General features: G+C 43.8%; 1 protein-coding gene across 6 annotated transcripts in view; it reads left to right on the top strand.

Moving 5' to 3' along the window:
- Positions 1-18,419, top strand: part of OPHN1 (oligophrenin 1) — a gene marked incomplete at its 3' end in the record, with an annotated part of 608,646 nt that overhangs the window by 329,332 nt on the left and 260,895 nt on the right. For all 6 annotated transcript variants that reach the window (XR_013813217.1, XM_079765071.1, XM_079765074.1 and 3 more), the window contains exon 6: positions 16,939-17,040. Coding sequence is in view for 5 of the 6 variants with exons in the window: in XM_079765071.1 (XP_079621197.1) it covers positions 16,939-17,040 (102 nt within the window). The remainder of the gene's footprint in view (positions 1-16,938; positions 17,041-18,419) is intronic.

Here is an 18,419-nt window from a genome sequence, read left to right as displayed (position 1 = left end):
GCTGCAACCCAGCACTGACTGCCGAGGGGGCTGCAGATCAGGCCCGAAGGGAGGCCCAGGGAAAGAGAAGCAGGGTCTGATCCATAGCATCCATGGTAGCTGTTGATCAGCTCTTGCCTCTCTCTTTCTCTTGGGCCCTGGCCAGCAGCTGCACCTCTCTTTCTCTCAGGCCTCCGCTGGGGCTGCTGATCAGCCCACGTCTCTGATCAGGCCCATTGATAGGCCTGGAGAGGCTGACTGGCATAGAAACCGACCAATCAGAACCAAATCTGGGTGAAGTGTGAGGAGCCAATGGCTGCCTAGGAGATGGAGCTTTTGACGCTGACTGGCATAGAAACTGACCTATCAGAACCTAATCTGGGTGAACTGTGAAGGCAGAACCTAAGGTGGGGGCTTAGGAGGGGTTTTAAGGTCAACAGCTGTTTGGTGTAAGGTGTAAGAAAGCAGTTCAATTTTTTTAATATCCGGTTTGGCAGTATAGTGCATATGGCTAGCTATCAGTCCAGATATAGGGATTATGTATTTTTGTCTGCCAAGAGCATTTCCTCCTCATGAAAAAGCCCCCCCCCCCATTTAAGCAATCCTAGCCTATATAATCTATCTATACTACTAAAAGGGTAATATGCTAATTAGATCAGGTGGACCAGCCATCTTCCAGATGTCTGACTTCCAGACAAAGCCATGGTGGTGGGGGCCAAGGCAGAGGCCATTAGGGGTGATCAGGCCAGCAGGGGAGGGCATTTGGGGGCAAGGTCAGGTCGGCAGGGGAGGGCATTTGGGGGCAACCAGGCTGACAGGGTAGGGCAGTTCGGGGCGAGATCAGGCCGGCAGGGGAGGGCCATTGGGGGCAAGATCAGAGCGGTAGGGGAGGGCAGTTAGGGGCGATCAGGCAGGCAGGCAGAGGCAATTAGGGGCAATCAGGCAGGCAGGCAGAGAGGTTAGGGGCGATCAGGCAGGCAAGCAGAGGGGTTAGGGGGAATCAGGCAGGCAGACAGAGGCAGTTAGGGGCGATCAGGCAGGCAGGCAGGTGAGTGGTTAGGAGCCAGCGATCCCAGATTGCGAGAGTGATATCCAACTGCCGGTTCAGGCCCGATCCCCAGATTGGAGAGTGTGCAGGCTGGGCTGAGGGACACCCCCCTCTATGCACAAATTTTGTGCACAGGACCACTAGTCCTATATAATAAAAGGCTAATATGCAAATAGACCAAACAGTGGAATAACCGAACAATTGGTCGCTATGATGTGTGCTGACCACCAGGGCATGTGCATGGAACATGGTGGGCATTGGCCGCAGCAGGATGGTGGAGCAGATGAGTGGGGGCACCAGACCAAGGTAGGGCACCAGTTGCTGTCATCGGGATGAGCCTCTGGTGGTTACTGAAAATTCTTTGCTCCCGCGTGCCATGGTCTCTCCCGGCGCTTGTACCCGCTGCTGGTGCTGGCCCCGCTTGCACCTGCAGCCAGTGCTGGAGCTGCCACTCACACCCGCTGAAGGTGCTCAGCACCAGTCCTGATCACTCAGCACCATTAGTGGGTGCTAGAAGTGGCTGCTGGCCCAATTGCCCCTGTGGGCTTCTCCACCTTTCCTGCTCCTGAAGGGCGATCAGGGCAGCAGCTGCCGCTCGCACTGCTGATGGTGCCGGCCGCGCTCGCATCTGCTGCTGGGGCTGACCCCAATTGCTCTGTGCCCTCAGCGTGTGGGAGCAGCAGTGGCGGTTGGACATCTCCCAAGGGGTCCCCGATTGGAGAGGGTACAGGGAACCCCCCCACTAGTATGTGTGTGTGTGTGTGTGTGTGTGTGTGTGTGTGTGTGTGTGTGTGTATGCATAATACATTGACACAGACAATAGTGTGGGGAAGATCTGGGTGGGGGGGTGGGGCAGGGGCTGGGTAGAGGTGGACAAAGAGGGTGATATCTATAATACTGTTAACAGTAAATGAAAACAAACAAACAACCTGTGGAGACAATGAAAAATCAGTGTTTGGTAGGGGAGGGGATGAATAGATGGAATACAGAGACTTTCGGCAGTGAAAATACTCTTTATGATGCCATAATGATGGGTACATGTATTCAAATCAGTAGAATGTAAAACACCAAGAGTGATGTGTCAAATGTAGATTAGTCAATTGTAGCAATTGTATATTCTGGTGGGAGATATTGATATTGGGGCAGGCTATTCATATGTGGGGCCAGGGAGTATATGGAAAATCTCTACCTTCCACTTAATTTTGCTATGAATTTAAAACTGCTCTTAAAAATGAAGGTTTAAGAAAAAAAAAAGCAAAATACCCCATTACTTATAACATAGATGCTAAAGTATTAGCTAACTGCTTTCAATAGTTTTATATATCAGCCTTAAAAATCAGTTGTTGCAATTAACTTCAGTTTTAGTGTAAAGGAGAAAAATCATGCTTATTTTAATCTAGCATTGAAGGGAAATTCTTATCTCAATAATGGATATGTGATTAAAATCTATAGAAAACACTGTACTTAATATAGAAACTAAATACATTTCTCTTAAGATGAGGAATAAAGTAAGGATGCCATTAACCTACTGCTGCTCAACCCAACACTGGAAGGTAATAAGGATGAAAATTAACTAAGTGTGTAAAGATGTGAAGGAAAGATATAAAATTTCCATTATTTGCAGATTATATGATTATATAACTATAAAAATCAATAGTTTTGGCAAACTTATTAAACCTACTAAGTAATTAAACCAAATTGGGAATTAACAGAGTAATCTACAAAAATCATTATTATTTTCAACATGCAATAATCATTCAGAAATGTAGTAAGTAAAAATACAATTCATATTAACAACAAAACTATAAAATATGCAGAAGTTAATTTTAATAGGAATACATAAAACTTTTATTGAGAAAAGTTAAACTATATAGTAGAGGACATAGAAAAAAAACCCTAAATAAAGTCGGAATAAATTTGAGACATTTAGTGCTCTCAGATGTGTTTCTATAATATAAAGTTTTTTAATTTCCTTCAAATTAATCTGTAAGTTAAAATATTTAGTTTGTTCCTTGTCTGATATTCATTTGGAAGTCTTAAGGTTCACAAATAGGCAAGTCATTCTTAAGAAAGAAGACTAAAGCAAGGAGATTTACCCTGTCAAATATCACAACATACTATAACATCAGTGGAATAAAAACAGTGTGATATTGGCCCCTAAACAGAATTCCTAGTAGAACAGAATAGGAAGCTTAGTGACAAACTCATATACAAATTTAATATGAAATAATTATAGCATTTCAAATTACTGGGGATAGGAAAAATTGTTTGATAGGTAGTTTTGGGAAACTGGATCACTATGTAAAGAAATATAAAACTGGATTATTTCTTAACAAAATAAACAGAGATGGATTCCAGGTGGATTAAAGGGTTAGAACTGAAAGGTAAAACTTTAAAAGTTGTTTTATATTCTTTTCCTTCCTCCTCATATAATCATCTAGGTGGAAATTTAAGGTCTCAAGGGTTCTGAAGAAACCTTTTAGAATAAAGCCTTCTCAGGGCTTCTCTTTCTATTTTGTTTTGGTGCTTTGCACAAAACAGATATCCTTTATGTGCCACTTATTGAAGACTAGAGGCCCGGTGCATGAAATTCATGCATGTGGGGGGAGATCCCTCAGCCCGGCCTGCACCCTCTCCAACCTGGGACCCCTTGGGGGATGTCTGACTGCTGGTTTAAACCCCATCCCTGCAGGATTGGGCCTAAACCTGTAGTCGGACATCCCTCTCGCAATCCGGGACTGCTGGCTCCTAACCACTCACCTCCCTGCCTGCCTGATTGCCCCTAACTGCCTCTGCCTGCCTGCTTGATTGCCCCCTAACTGCTTTCCCCTGCCGGCCTGGTTGTCCCTAACTGCTTCTGCCTTGGCCCCCGCCACCATGGCTTTGTCTGGAAGGACGTCCGGAAGACATCTGGTCTAATTAGCATATTACCCTTTTATTAGTATAGATATTTTTAAAAGATTAAAATATATTTAATCCAGCATTTTTGTTATTTTAGTCCAGAGTCATTGTATCTTTTTTTTAAAATATATTTTATTGATTTTTTACAGACAGGAAGGGAGAGGGATAGAGAGCTAGAAACATCGATGAGAGAGAAACATCGACCAGCTGCCTCCTGCACACCCCCTACCGGGGATGTGCCCGCAACCAATGTACATGCCCCTGACCGGAATCGAACCTGGGACCTTTCAGTCCACAGGCCGACGCTCTATCCACTGAGCCAAACCGGTTTCGGCCAGAGTCATTGTATCTTATTCACCATATTTCCAGAAATGGAAATCTCTTCTTATTTCTTCATTTTCAACCTAGAGGGGAAATGCTTTGAAATTAGAGAAAAGAGTGCTGAGTATTCTTTCCTTGTGGGATTTAAGAATTGCTGCTAGGCCTGGGTCCGGGTGAGGCCATGCACCCCTGGGTCCGGGTGAGGCCTTGCGCCCCTAGGTCCGGGTGAAGCTGGATCCCGGGTCCGGGTGAGGCCGTGTGCCCCTGGATCCGGGTGTGGCTGGGTCCCTGGTCCGGGTGAGGCCGCGCGCACCTGGGTCCAGGTGAGGCCACACGCCCCCTGGGTCCAGGTGAGGCCACGTGCCCCTGAGTCTAGGTGAAGCCGTGCCCCTGGGTCCGGCCGAGACCAAAGCAGAGGGAATTGGACCTGCATTACCACCATTTGTCCACCATCCAGAGCTGAGGGGTCAGTGCCGACATGTACACATAAGGAACTGGTGGACATTGATATTGGGTCTCAAAAGAACTGTTGGTCCAGAAAGAAACTCACTACAGACTGATTCATTTGCCTGTCAGCATAACTATTATTGCTCGTCTCACATTCAGTTCTTATAAGTATATCTCTAGTGACACATGATCTCGCTCATCTAGGGGAAATGATGAACAACATAGACTGATGAACAAGAACAGAACCAGAAACAAAGAGGCATCGATCGGACTTTCGGGCCTCAGAGGGAGGATAGGGGAGGGTTGGGGGAGGGGGGAGAGATCAACCAAAGGATTTGTGTGCATGCATATGAGCCTAACCAATGGTTAAGTTCAACAGGGGGTTGGGGCATCCGTGGGGAGGGGTGTGGGATGGGAATGGGGGGATGAGGACAAATATGTGACACCTTAATCAATAAAGAAATTTAAAAAAAAGAATTGCTGCTAGGGATTATTCTGTCTTTATTATCATTTTATTGTGGGAGATATGTAGTGCTCATCATTTAAATGTCAGAGTTGATGGATTTACATAATATTCAAATTATACATATATTAAGAAATGTTTAAATTGAGTGATAGAATGGGTGCTCTTGCCAGAGAAAATTTTGAATAGTAGGTTACATTTGCCAGTTGCAAGAGAATCCACTCATATCATTCTGAGGCTGTTTGCCAAAGGATATCTTTTGGCTAGTCTAACAAATGGATCTGTGATATATCATAAAATTAATGGCTTTATTTCCAGGATATGTTTTGGCAATAGATAGTAATTTTAGATGGGGATTGCTTCTGTGACTAATTTATGAGAAGGAAAATATATTTTCTATAATATCAGAATTCTCATATTTTTTTGGATCAAATAGAATATTTATTGCCAAGTAGCACAACATATAGGACTGCAAAAAACTAGATGGTTTAATAGTAGGGAATAGGCTACGTGCAAGGAAACCAAGTTAGAAATACAAACACTGCATCCAATAAATGGTAAAGCACATTTCATGCTCAGGTGATACATGATCTCCATTAATTGTCACATGTGGAAAGGTGTAGAGGGAAAACCACAAATTAGATTTAAAAAACATACTTTAAAACTGACTTGAGATATCATGACACTCAAAGGATAGCTAAAAATCTGACATTTTAAAATCTGATATCCTTTTTTTTCTTCATGAGTTTACTTTCTTTAATTGATTTTATTAGAGAGAATAAGGGAGAAGAAGGGCGGGAGAGAAATATTGATATGTTGCCTCCTGCATGCACACCACTTGGAGTTTGAACCTGCAACCTGTGTATGTGCCCTGACCTGGAATCAAACCTGTGACCTTTCAATGTATGGCCGATGCTCCAAACAACTGAGTCACTCCAGCCTGGACTTCTTCATGAGTTTAGAGTTTGGTGTTCTGATTAGGTTTCTCTTTCTAGCCCCTGAATACCTTGGCCCAAACCCTACTCTAAAGTTATTTGAATGTACAGGGTCATTTGCTATATCATAATGGATCAGCCAAATGAAGCCCAAATTTGACAATTCCCACATATACAATTGGAACTTTCATTTAGCTCTCCATTCCTCCACTCGTCAATAATCGAGGGAAGTCCCCCATAGTCAAGCAAATTCCAGAACGTGAAAGATAGAGACAGAAACAAACAGATCAAAGACAAGTGGAAGGAAATAGAAGGAAAGATAGACTTGAAATATATAACTTGACTATTTTCAGATAGATGGAAAGAAACTGCATCTGTGAAGCAAGAACAGGAGCTTTTAAGAGAGAGCAAAGAAGAACTCTTGGAATTAAAAGATGTGATAGCAGACATGAAAAACTTAGTAAAAGGTTTGGAAGATATAATTAAGAAAATATTTTAAATGGTCAAAAAAGGGAAGAGATGGAGGATTAGAGAGAAAAGAGAAAAATAAAAGTCTAGTGTAGGAGGTCCAAACAAATGAATTTTATAAAGATAAAGGAGGAAGTGATATAGGAAATAACTGAGAGGATTTTCTTTGAATGTAAGACTGAATTAGTCTGAATTTAAGACTGAAGGGTCTTTCCAGTAAGGTCCAATATGGATGGAGATAGACTATTACCTTAAGGCAGTGGTCAGCAAACTGCAGCTCGCGAGCCACATGTGGCTCTTTGGCCCCTTGAGTGTTCTAACGCCATTTCTTCAAAATAGACTCGCCCAGGCTGAAAACCAACTTCTGGGCATGGGCAACAAAGTTTCAATAGCACTGTATGTGTGCGCCCGCACGTGGTATTTTGTGGAAGAGCCACACTCAAGGAGCCAAAGAGCTGCATGTGGCTCGCGAGCCACGGTTTGCCGACCACTGCCTTAAGGACCTCATTAGGAAATTTCAGAATCTTTGGAACCAGGATAGGATCCTCCTTATCTAGCATTCTATAACTAGCCAAAGTAGTAGGAGGATAAATAAAGAAATGTTTAGATTTGCAACATCTAAAAAACTGACATATATACCCTTTTTCAGGGAGCTTCATATAAGTGGGCTTCTTCATAATAAGTGAGCTAAGCAAGAAAAATAAGATCAGGAAATATTGGGCAAGGGAATCCCAACATAGGAAAGAAGCAAAGAGAATTCCTTAAGATGAAGGTAAAAGAAGATCCCCAAAAGACAACCTGGCAGTATGCATAGAAGGCAACAAGTTCAGATTAGAGCTATCAGAATTTACCAGGTGATAATACTTTAAAATGAAATGACATGAATGAACATTTTGAGAGGATATTTAGAGAACTAGAGGAGAGTTAGGGATTTAGTGTTAAGTGTCTTGAAAATTAGCAGCCAAACAAAGCAAAACAAAAAAGGCAATTAGTAACTTTAGGGAATATAAAAACTTCTTTTGGAAAGTAAGATTAATCACATTTTATATGTATCAGTTATAAATAATATTTAGATATGAATAAATCAAACTTACAATACAAGTATATTGGGAGTATGGGGAAGTGTGCTTGGATGAGGGGGCAAAGGTGGTGGTAATGGGACAGTGAGAAGAGAGATACTAGTAAATCCTCATCTTTATTGTAAAGTTAATAGGTAATGCACAAAACTTAAAAATTAATAGTAATATAAAATTTTATTTTGAGATATTAGAAATACGGAAGTAAGTCCTATATAATAAAAGGCTAATATGCAAATCGACCGAACAGTGGAACAACCGGTCACTATAATGTGCACTGACCACCAGGGGGCAGATGCTCAATGCAAGAGCTGCTCTCTGGTGGTCAGTGCGCTCCCACAGTGGGAGCGCAGCTCATCCAGAAGCCCTGAGCTGGGCTCATGGCTGGCGAGCACAGTGGAGGTGGCGGGAACCTCTCCTGGACTGCGAGAGGGTGCAGGCTGGGCTGAGGGACCCCTTCCCCCATCCAGTGCATGAATTTTCATGTACCAGGCCTCTAGTACCAGAATAATTGGCTTCAAATGATGAAAGTTGTTGCTTCTTTGGAAGGGGAAATAGGAGAAAGGGGACTGGGGATTGCTGTTTGTCCTAAACTATTATGTAGAACTACGTGATTACTTGAAAAAGAACAATTTTAATAAAAATCTTTAACTTTGGATGCTACTTTAATGATCATTTGAGCATTATGAATGTTATGCTGCAATCAAGTTTCCAGGCTGTATTTCCTCTCTTCAGTGTCTGTACAGTACAGTAGGTGGAAGCTACACTCACCTCCTCCCAGGACCAAACTGGAATCACAACTAAATTACAGAACAATCATCCCGAATAACCAACTGAATACTAGCTGAGAGAAGTCTTACACACAAGGATGTACAGAAGAAGCCACATCTTCTGTGATTGCTCTAGCCCAAAGCACCTGAGCTGGAAAGAGTTGCCCATATAACAGGTGGTTGTGAAAAGCCACAGGGTTTCTGTCCATCAGAGAGAGACAGGAGTCCACTAGAGATATAGGTACCCTCTTAAAGGGCCAATGCACAAAATTTTGTTCACAGCCTTTCATCCTGGTCTCTGGTGGAGGGAGGGCAGAGTGGACTAACTCCCTGTGCTGAGACATTCTCCCACATCTCAGACACCATCTTTATTGGATGGAGCATGACCTCTGTGTGGTATCAGCCAGGAGGAATTCATTAGCCCCACCCTCCTCACTCCATCTCACCCCACCCTCACAACATTTGAGGATAACATGATACTGTATAGAGAAAACCCTAACATTCTACCAGAAAACTACTAGAACTGATAAATTAATTCAGTAAATTAGCAGGACACAAAATAAATATTCATCAATAACATTTTTATATGCCAATAATGAACTATCAGAAAGGAAAACTTAAGAAAACAATCCCATTTACAATTGCTTAAAAAATACCTAGGAATAAATTTAACTAAGGATGTAAAAGACATGTACTCAAAAATTATTAAACACTGAAGAAATAAACGGAAGAATATACAAATAAGTGGAAGCATATACTGTGTTCATGTATAGGAAAAATTATCATCATTAAAGCATCCATACTACCCAAAGCAATCTATAGATTCAACACAATTTCTATCAAGATAATGCTGTATTTCACAGACCTAGAACAAATATTCCAAAAATTTATATGGAACCACAGCAATCTTGAAAAAGAAGAACAAAGTTGGAGGAATCACGCTAACTGATATCAAACTATACTACAAGGCCATAGTAATCAAAACAGCATGATAATGGCATAAAAACAGACATATAGATTAATGGAGGGAGCCCAGAAATAAATCCATGCCTTTATGGTCAATTAATATTTGACAAAGGAGACAAGAACATATAAGAGTTAAAGATAGTCTATTTAACAAATGGTGTTGGAAAAATTGGGTAGATATGTGCAAAAAATGAAACTAGACCACCTTCTTACATCATATAGAAGAATAAACTCAAAATGGATTAAAGACTTAAATGTTGGACTCAAAACTATAAAAATCTCAGAAGAAACCATAGGTAGTAAAATCTAGGCCATTTCTAAAAGCAGTATTTATTTCCTGATATAATGCCTCAAGCAAGGGAAAGAAAAAGAAAAACTAAAGAAATGGAATGACATCAAACTAAAAAGCTTTTGCACAGCATAGGAAACCATCAACAAAATCTAAAGACAACCCACTGATTGGGAGAACATATTTGCCAATGGTACATCTGTTAATATCTAAAATTTATAAAGAACTTATACAACACAACACCAAGAAAACAAACAATCCAATTAAAAAATGGGCAGAAGAACTGAATAGACACTTCTCCAAATAAGACATACAGATGGCCAATAGACATATGAAAAGATGCTCAACATCACTAATCATCAGAGAAATGCAAGTTAAAACCACAATGAGATATAACTTCTCCCCTGTTATCATCAATAAATCAACAAACAAGAAGTGTTGGTGAGGATGTGGAGGAAAGTGAACCCTCATGCACTGTTGGTGGGAATACAGATTGGTACAGCCCTTGTGGAAAGCAGTATGAAGTTACCTAAAAAAAAATTGAAAATGGAATTGCCTTATGACACAGTGATTTCACTTTTGGGAATATATCTGAAGAAACCCAAAACACTAATTGAAAACATATACGAACACCTACATTCATTGCAGTGTTATTTACAATAGTCAAGAAACTTGGAATCAGCAAATTTCAAGTTTCCATCAGTAAATGCGTGCATAAAGTAGCTGTGGTGCATTTACACAATGGAACACTTCTTGGCCATAAAAAAGAAGGAAATCTTACCCTTTGTGACAGCATGGAAGGACCTGAGATCATTATGTTAAGTGAAATAAGCTAATCAAAGAAAGATCAGTAAGTACCATAAGATTTCACTCGTTTGTGGAATCTAATGAACAAAATAAACTAGCAAAATAGAAACATACTCATAGATAGAGAACAGATTGTCAGCTGTCAGAGGGGAGCAGGGTTGTAGGGCTGAGTGAAAAAGGTGAAGGGATTAAGCAATGAAAAAAATTTCATAGACAAAGACAATATTATGATGATTACTAGAAGGAAAGAGGGTTGGGGGAGGTAGAGGGTGTAAATGGGGGATAAATGGTGATAGAAGGAGGCTTGGAGTGGTAAGCACAGAATCCTCCTATATAATAAAAGAGAAACATGTAAATTGACATTGCCTCCACTACATTCACCAGCCAATTAGGAGTGAGTATGCAAATTAACCCAACAAAGATGGAGGGTTAATTTGCATACACAGGCAGCAGAGCGAGAGAACCAGCAGAGTGTGGAGCCGCTTTGGGAACTTGGCTCCCCAAGCTTCCAGACGGAGAACAGAGAGGGAGAGCTGGCAGCTTGGAGGACTTGGCAGAGTGGGAGGCCTTGGGACAGAGACAGAGCATGAAGGCAAAACCCAGAGCATGGGGAGCACCAGGAATTCTGGGAATAGTAGTTCTGGTGGCAGCCCCAGGACCAGAAGTGGAAGCCCAGAGCATGGGAAGCACCAGGAATTCTGGGAATCATAGTTCTGGTGGCAGATGGATCTCCTAGACACTAGAGCAAAGTGAGCTTGGAGCAAGTTACTGTTGTGGTGGAGGATGGAGGGAAAGCAAAGGTGAGAGACATACGTAAAATCAGAGTGTCTAGGAAAATTTAAAGGGAAGATATCCTAAAACTTTCACGAAATCTCCACCAATGAAGCAAAGAAAAAAAAAAGCCTCTATTATTCTGTGAGCAACAAATCAAACTGGGTTGGGGTCTCAGACAATTTGCTCATATGATTGCAAAGACAGACAGAAATGCCTGTGTTGGAGAGGGCTCACCTGAGGGCTCCCAGATTGGAGAGGGTGCAGGTCGGGCTGAGGGGCCCACCCTCCATGCACGAATCTTCATGGACCGGGCCCCTAGTACAATATATAATGATGTATTATAAAATTGTACACCTGAAACCCATATAATTTAATTAATCAATGTCACCCCATTAAATTCAATCCTATCTAATAAAAGAGTAATATGCAAATTGACCATCACTCCAACAAACAAGATGGCCACCCCCATGTGGTCAAAGATGGCTGCCTCCATGTGGAAACAAGATGGCCGCCACAAGATGGCTGGCAGGGGAGGGCAGTTGTGGGTGATCAGGCCAGCAAGGGAGGGCAGTTGGGGGCAACCAGGCCTGCACAGGAGGGCAGTTGGGGGTGACCAGGCCTGTAGGGAGGACAGTTAGGGGTGACCAGACCAGCAGGGGAGGGCAGTTGCTGGGGACCAGGCCTGCAGGGGAGGACAATTAGGGGTGACAGGGCCAGCTGGGGAGGCAGTTGGGGGTGACCAGGCTGGCAGGGGAGGGCAGTTAGGGGCAATCTGGCAAGCCGGGGAGCAGTTAGGCATTGATCAGGTTGGCAGGGGAGTGGTTAGGGGGTGATCATGCTGGCAAGCAGGCGAGCAGTTGGTAGCCAGCTGTCCTGGATTGTGAGAGGAATGTCCCAGATTGGAGAGGGTGCAGGCTGGGCTGAGGGACACTCCCCCGCCCCCTGTGCACGAATTTTGTGCACCGGGCCTCTAGTAAAAAATAAAATTAAAAAATAAAACCTAGCATTCAGAGTTGATATGAATTTTTTAAAGATCCTCACATATTGCTTCATAAATGGGCATTCTCAACAAATAGGAGTTCCTTCCCTTATCAGTTCAACAACAGCCTTTTGACCTGAGGATGGAAAGTGACTCTTGATTAGAGTTAGGCTGGGTCCCGGGCCCGGGTGAGGCCACGCGCCCCTGGGTCTGGGAGAGGCCACGCGCCCATGGGTCCGGGTGAGCCCACGCGCCCCTGGGTCCGGGGGAAGCTAGGTCCTGGGTCCGGGTGAGGCTGTGTGCCCCTGGATCCGGGTGAGGCTGGGTCCCGGGCCCGGGTGAGGCCACGCGCCCCTGGATCTAGGTGAGGCTGTGTCCTGGGCCCGGGTGAGGCCACGCGCCCCTGGGTCCGGGTAAGGCCACGCGCCCCTGGATCTGGGTGAAGCTGGATCCCGGGTACGGGTGAGGCTGTGTGCCCCTGGGTCCAGTTTAGGCTGGGTCCCGGATCCGGGTGAGGCCGTGCACCCCTGGATCCGGGTGAGGCCACGCGCCCCTGGGTCCGGGTAAAGCCACGCGTCCCTGGGTCCGGGTGAAGCTGGATCCCGGGTCCGGGTGAGGCCATGTGCCCCTGGATCCGGGTGAGGCTGGGTCCCGGGTCCGGGTGAGGCCGTGCGCCCCTGGATCTGGGTGAGGCCACGCGCCCATGGGTCCGGGGGAAGCTAGGTCCCGGGTCCGGGTGAGGCTGTGTGCCCCTGGATCCGGGTGAGGCTGGATCCCGGGCCCGGGTGAGGCCACGCGCCCCTGAGTCTGGGAGAGGCCACGCGCCCCTGGGTCCGGGTGAGGCCACGCGCCCCTGGGTCCGGGGGAAGCTAGGTCCTGGGTCCGAGTGAGGCCGTGTGCCCCTGCATCCGGGTGAGGCTGGGTCCCGGGTCCGGGTGAGGCCGCACACACCTAGGTCCTGGTGAGGCTCGCGCCCCTGGGTCTGGGGGAGGTCACGCGCCCCTGGGTCCGGGTGAGGCCAGGCGCCCCTGGGTCCGGGTGAAGCTAGATCCCGGGTCCTGGTGAGGCCATGTGCGCCTGGATCCGGGTGAGGCTGGGTCCCGGGTCCAGGGGAAGCCGTGCGCACCTGGGTCCAGGTGAGGCCACGCACCCCCTGGGTCCGGGTGAGGCCATGTGCCCCTGGGTCTGGATGAAGCCGTGCCCCTGGGTCCGGCCGAGACCCAACCAGACGGAATCGAACCTGCACTACCACCATTTGTCTACCATCCAGAGCTGAGGGGTCAGTGCCGACATGTACACATAAGGAACTGATAGACATTGATATTGGGTCTCAAAAGAACTGTTCGTCCAGAAAGAAACTCACTACAGACTGATTCATTTGCCTGTCAGCATAACTATTATTGCTCGTCTCACATTCAGTTCTTATAAGTATATCTCTAGTGACACATGATCTCGCTCATCTAGGGGAAATGATGAACAACATAGACTGATGAACAAGAACAGAACCAGAAACAAGGAGGCATAGATTGGACTATTGGGCCTCAGAGGGAGGATAGGGGAGGATTGGGGGAGGGGGGAGAGATCAACCAAAGGACTTGTGTGCATGCATATGAGCCTAACCAATGGTTAAGTTCAACAGGGGGTTGGGGTATCTGTGGGGAGGGGTGTGGGATGGGATTGGGGTGATGAGGACAAATATGTGACACCTTAATCAATAAAGAAATTAAAAAAAATCCAACAGCTAATATATTTAATAGTGAAAAACTAAAATCCTTCTAAGTTAAAAAATAATACAAGGATATGTACTCTTTTCTCTTCCATTCAACATTATGCTGGAGGTTCTATCCTAAGTAATTAGCCAACATTGGAAAGGCAGAAGTAAAACTGTTTATTTGCATATGACTTGATTTTGTATATAAGAAAATCTTAAAGAGTACACACACACACACACACACACACCATGTACTCACATACTATTAGAACTGATAAAGGAGTTAGGATACAATGTTTCAGGATACAAGATCATTATACAAAAATAAAATACATTTCTATATACTTTTTTCCATAAATTTTACTTAGTTACAGTTTTGATGCCAGGTGGGTACTGTAAATATTGGGCGCAACACTTTGTAAAGTATTTGATGGTCTAACCACTGTGTTGCATACCTGAATCTATTTCTATACACATTTAATGAACAATTTGAAAATTAAATTAAGAAAATAATCTTATTTACAGTAGTATCAAAAATATTACTTAGGCCTAAATCTAACAAAAGAAGTACAAGATTTTACACTGAATTTTACTGGAAGAAATTAAGGAAAACCTAAATAAATAGATAAGTAGGAAGACATCCCATATTCATGAATTGGAAGACTTCATATAGTAAAGATGGTAATACTCACAAATTGATTTATAGGTTCAGTGGAATATCTAGCAAAATCCATTGATTATTTTGTTCAAATTGAAAAGGTGACCCTAAAATCCATGAAGAAAGCACCAGAATAGAAAAATAAATCTTGAAAAAGACTCACAATTTTTAATTTTAAAGCTTACTACAAAACTATAGAAATGAAGACTGTGCGGTGCTGACATAAAAATAGACATATAGATCAATACAATAGAACTGAGTCCATAAATGTATACATATATGCTTAATCGATAGTAAAGAAAATGTGTATACCTTGGCCAGTGCGGTTCAGTTGGTTGGGCATCCTTCCGTGCTCGGTTAGGGCATGTGCCCAGGTTACAGGCTCCATCCCTGGTAGTGGGTGTGCAGGAGGCAGCCGATTTAAGTTTCGCTCTCACATCCATGTTTCTCTCTTTCTTCCTCTCCCTCTCTCTCTATAAAGTCAATAAAAATATTTTTTAAATAAAAGAAAATGTGGTGTATCTATACAATCAAATATTATTTAGCCATAAAAAGGAATGAAGTACTGATAAATGGGCTAAGTGTAAGACAATATTTACATATTGTATGATTCCAGTTATCTGAAATCTCTATAATAGATAAATCCATAGAGACAGAAAGTCAGTTGTGGTTTCTTGAGACGGAGTGGGAGAATGGGGGAATGGCTGCTAATAGGTATGGGCTTTCTTTTTTAGGCGATGGAAATATTCTGAAATTAGATAGCAGTGATGGTGGCACAACTTTCTAAATATTCTAAAACACCCTGAATTGTCCCCTTAAAAAAGGGTTGAATTTTATAGGTGAATTATATCTCATAAGTTTTTTTTGTTGTTGTTAAATATCTCATAGTTTTTATTTAAAAAATGGAAGTGGAGTAGAAAGTCACCCACAAAAGTCTTTGCCATTTTTCTGGCTGCTATGTTTTCTTCAAACAATTGCTACTTTAAGTAGATTCAGCAGCTGGAAAGACAGTTTGCCCTATCTTTTGTGTGAAAATCTCTGTCCTGTGTTTTGGTATCTGAGTTGGGGTTCCGGCTATAGACCTACTTGAGGTTTACTCACAAGGCTCCCTGATTACTTATAAGCTGCCTAAGTGTAATTTCTCCAATAATCATTTGTGTTCTATTTGACTATGTTGAATGAATCGGATAGACCTGCATGTTATGTGACTTTGGGCAAGTTAGTTCACCTTTTTTGAACTTTAATTTCCTTTACAATATCTACTTTTCGGCAGTGTGATCACTAAGTGAGACCATGGAATTTAAGTACCTAGCACACTGCCTGGACTGATGTAGGCTTCACTTAAAGTTAGCTTCCTCTCTACTTCTTTCCCTCTGTTAAAAGCACATTCCTTACAAGTCAGGTCACACAGTTCTGTCCTGGCTTACTGCCTAGCAACAGATGGCCTCTAGAAATAAACCATGGGTTGAGGTATTTTTTTTCCTTTTTATCTGTGTGTCCTCTACTGTGCCTCTTCCAGTACCTGGCACACTGTAGGTACTCAATGAATTTGGATTTTCTGTGAGACAGCACAAGCCTTTTACTTGGATTTTCCAGCACATTGCTGACAGGATTTCAGAGTGTCAGCTTTAGTCTATGACAAACAAGCATGGCTAGTGTTCCTTTGGAGGCTGTTTTGCTGAGAGGCTGAGAGCTAAGTTGAATTTCATACTTGAGGAGAGTGACAGTTGAGTCCTCCATCCCCCATAAAGGTTTCCAACTCTTGATTTCCAGCTAAACCTTTCAGGATATTTTAATCATCTATAACATCATCTTTTAATATGCAGCAGTGAAATGCTTAAACAATACCAAAGAACTCATCATTCATAGAGGCAGTCCCAGATTCCTATTGCCTTGTAAATGTTTTACTTATTATTAGGTTGTCTGAATACATTGTAGATTAATCTTTTAAAGGCATAAATTTAGTTCACTACTGTGTTCCTTCTTACTCCTTTAAAAAAAATTGAATGGGTAGTTAATGACTGAAAAAAATTGGGGAGAATAAAAGTACCCAGCATTCAGGCCCATTTTTAAATGTCATTCTCTGAGCAGCAGCTCCCAGAGCCTTCAGCTGTTCTGGAAGGAACTGCTCTTTGTCTAGGTGGAGCCATTGAGGGCTATATTTGTGGAAGTCAAAACTACCATGACCAACGCAAAAACAAATACTCTCTAGCTATTTTTTTTTCTTTCCAGGAAATAGAGAGATTGGCCACATAAAACCTGGCACTGTGCCCTTCGTTCTCAGTTCTGAGCAAATGAAACTAAAACTATAGACATCTTAATCTGTGCCTTCTCTTCCATGTCTAGGAGCGGAAAAAGAAATTTGAAAAGGATGGTGAGAGGTTTTATTCTTTGTTGGATCGACACTTACATCTGTCTTCCAAAAAGAAAGAATCTCAGTTACAAGAGGTATGTTAAAAAACATGTCCCCCCTTCCATTGCCAGCTATACCTTGTGGTAGCTTCCTATTGCAATGCTTTCCTCGTACCCTGCCTCAGCCGAGAATCATGTATGATAGTATTTCTTGCAGTTAAAATCATGGCATGGGACCCAGCTGTCCTGAGTTCTCAAGCCAGCTCCTCCACTGACTCACTGTATGATTTTGAAAAACATATTTCTTTCTTGGTCTGAGTTCCCCTATCTGTCAAAGGAGGAGTGGTACTCACTGATCTCCACAATTCCTTTCAGTTCTAAGTTTCTGATTCCATATTACACACAAGGATAGAGTTAAAGTAGTGTTGTATTTGGTAGATCAGGAACAGATGTACTTTTTCTCTCTGAGGTATTCCAACATTAGTTATTTTTTGGCTCTGCACTGGGACTACAGCTTATATGGGACTTGCTTTGATTTCAAAGAAGTCACTATTTGGTGAGTGCCTACAGCATGTCAAGTTCCATGCTGGGCGCAGCAGGACTACAAAGAAAATAATGCCCTTCTTCAGGATACCACTTGGATAAGAATGCACATGACTTTTATACAAGTAGAATTGTTTACATACTATAATATGTATGTGTATATGGTATCCTTGTAGGGGTGGGAAAGTATCTACACTAATAAAAGAGAAATATGCAAATTGACCATCACTCTGCCACGCCCACCAGCCAATCAGGAGCAAGTATGCAAATTAACCTAACAAAGATGGCAGTGGCCACGGAGCTGGAGCGAGCAGGAGGCTTGGGTTGCCCCCAGTGATGGAGAAAGCCAAGCTTCCTGCCCGCCCTGGCTGGCCCTGGCCTCCACTCAAGGCTACAAAGTTTCAATTATAGAAGATAAATAAATCCCAGATACCTGCTTCCAGCCGGCCCTGGCCTCCGCTCAAGGAGGTGCTGAAAAAAAAAAAAAGAGAGAGAGAAAGGAGGGGCTGGGAGCCTGGATCACCAGGGGGCATGGCCAGCCTGAAAACATCCCTCAGCTCCTCACCCAGGCTGGCCACACCCCCACAGGGAGAGGGTCCCTGCTTGGGGGCTTGGCCAGCCTGCAAACAGCCATCAGCCCCTCACCCAGGCTGGCCATGCCCCCATGGAATAAGAGTTCCTGCTGGGGGGCTTGTCCAGCCTGCGAACAGCCATCAGCCCCTCACCCAGGCTGGCCAGGCACCCCAGCGGGACCCCCCACCCTGAAGGGGCTGTGGCCAGCTTGAAAACAGCCCTTAGCCCCTCACCCAGGCTGGCCATGCCCCCCCAGCGGGGACCCTCACCACATGGGGGCATGGCCAGCCTGCAAACCATCACAGGCCCCTCACCAGGTCGCCCCATGCCCCAAGGGAATCCCCACCCTGATCTGGGAC

Source organism: Cnephaeus nilssonii (assembly GCF_951640355.1).
Source record: "Cnephaeus nilssonii genome assembly, chromosome: X".
Taxonomy (NCBI): domain Eukaryota; kingdom Metazoa; phylum Chordata; class Mammalia; order Chiroptera; family Vespertilionidae; genus Cnephaeus; species Cnephaeus nilssonii.
The sequence above is the reverse complement of the archived record's forward strand: the minus strand, read 5'-3'. Positions and strand labels throughout refer to the sequence as shown.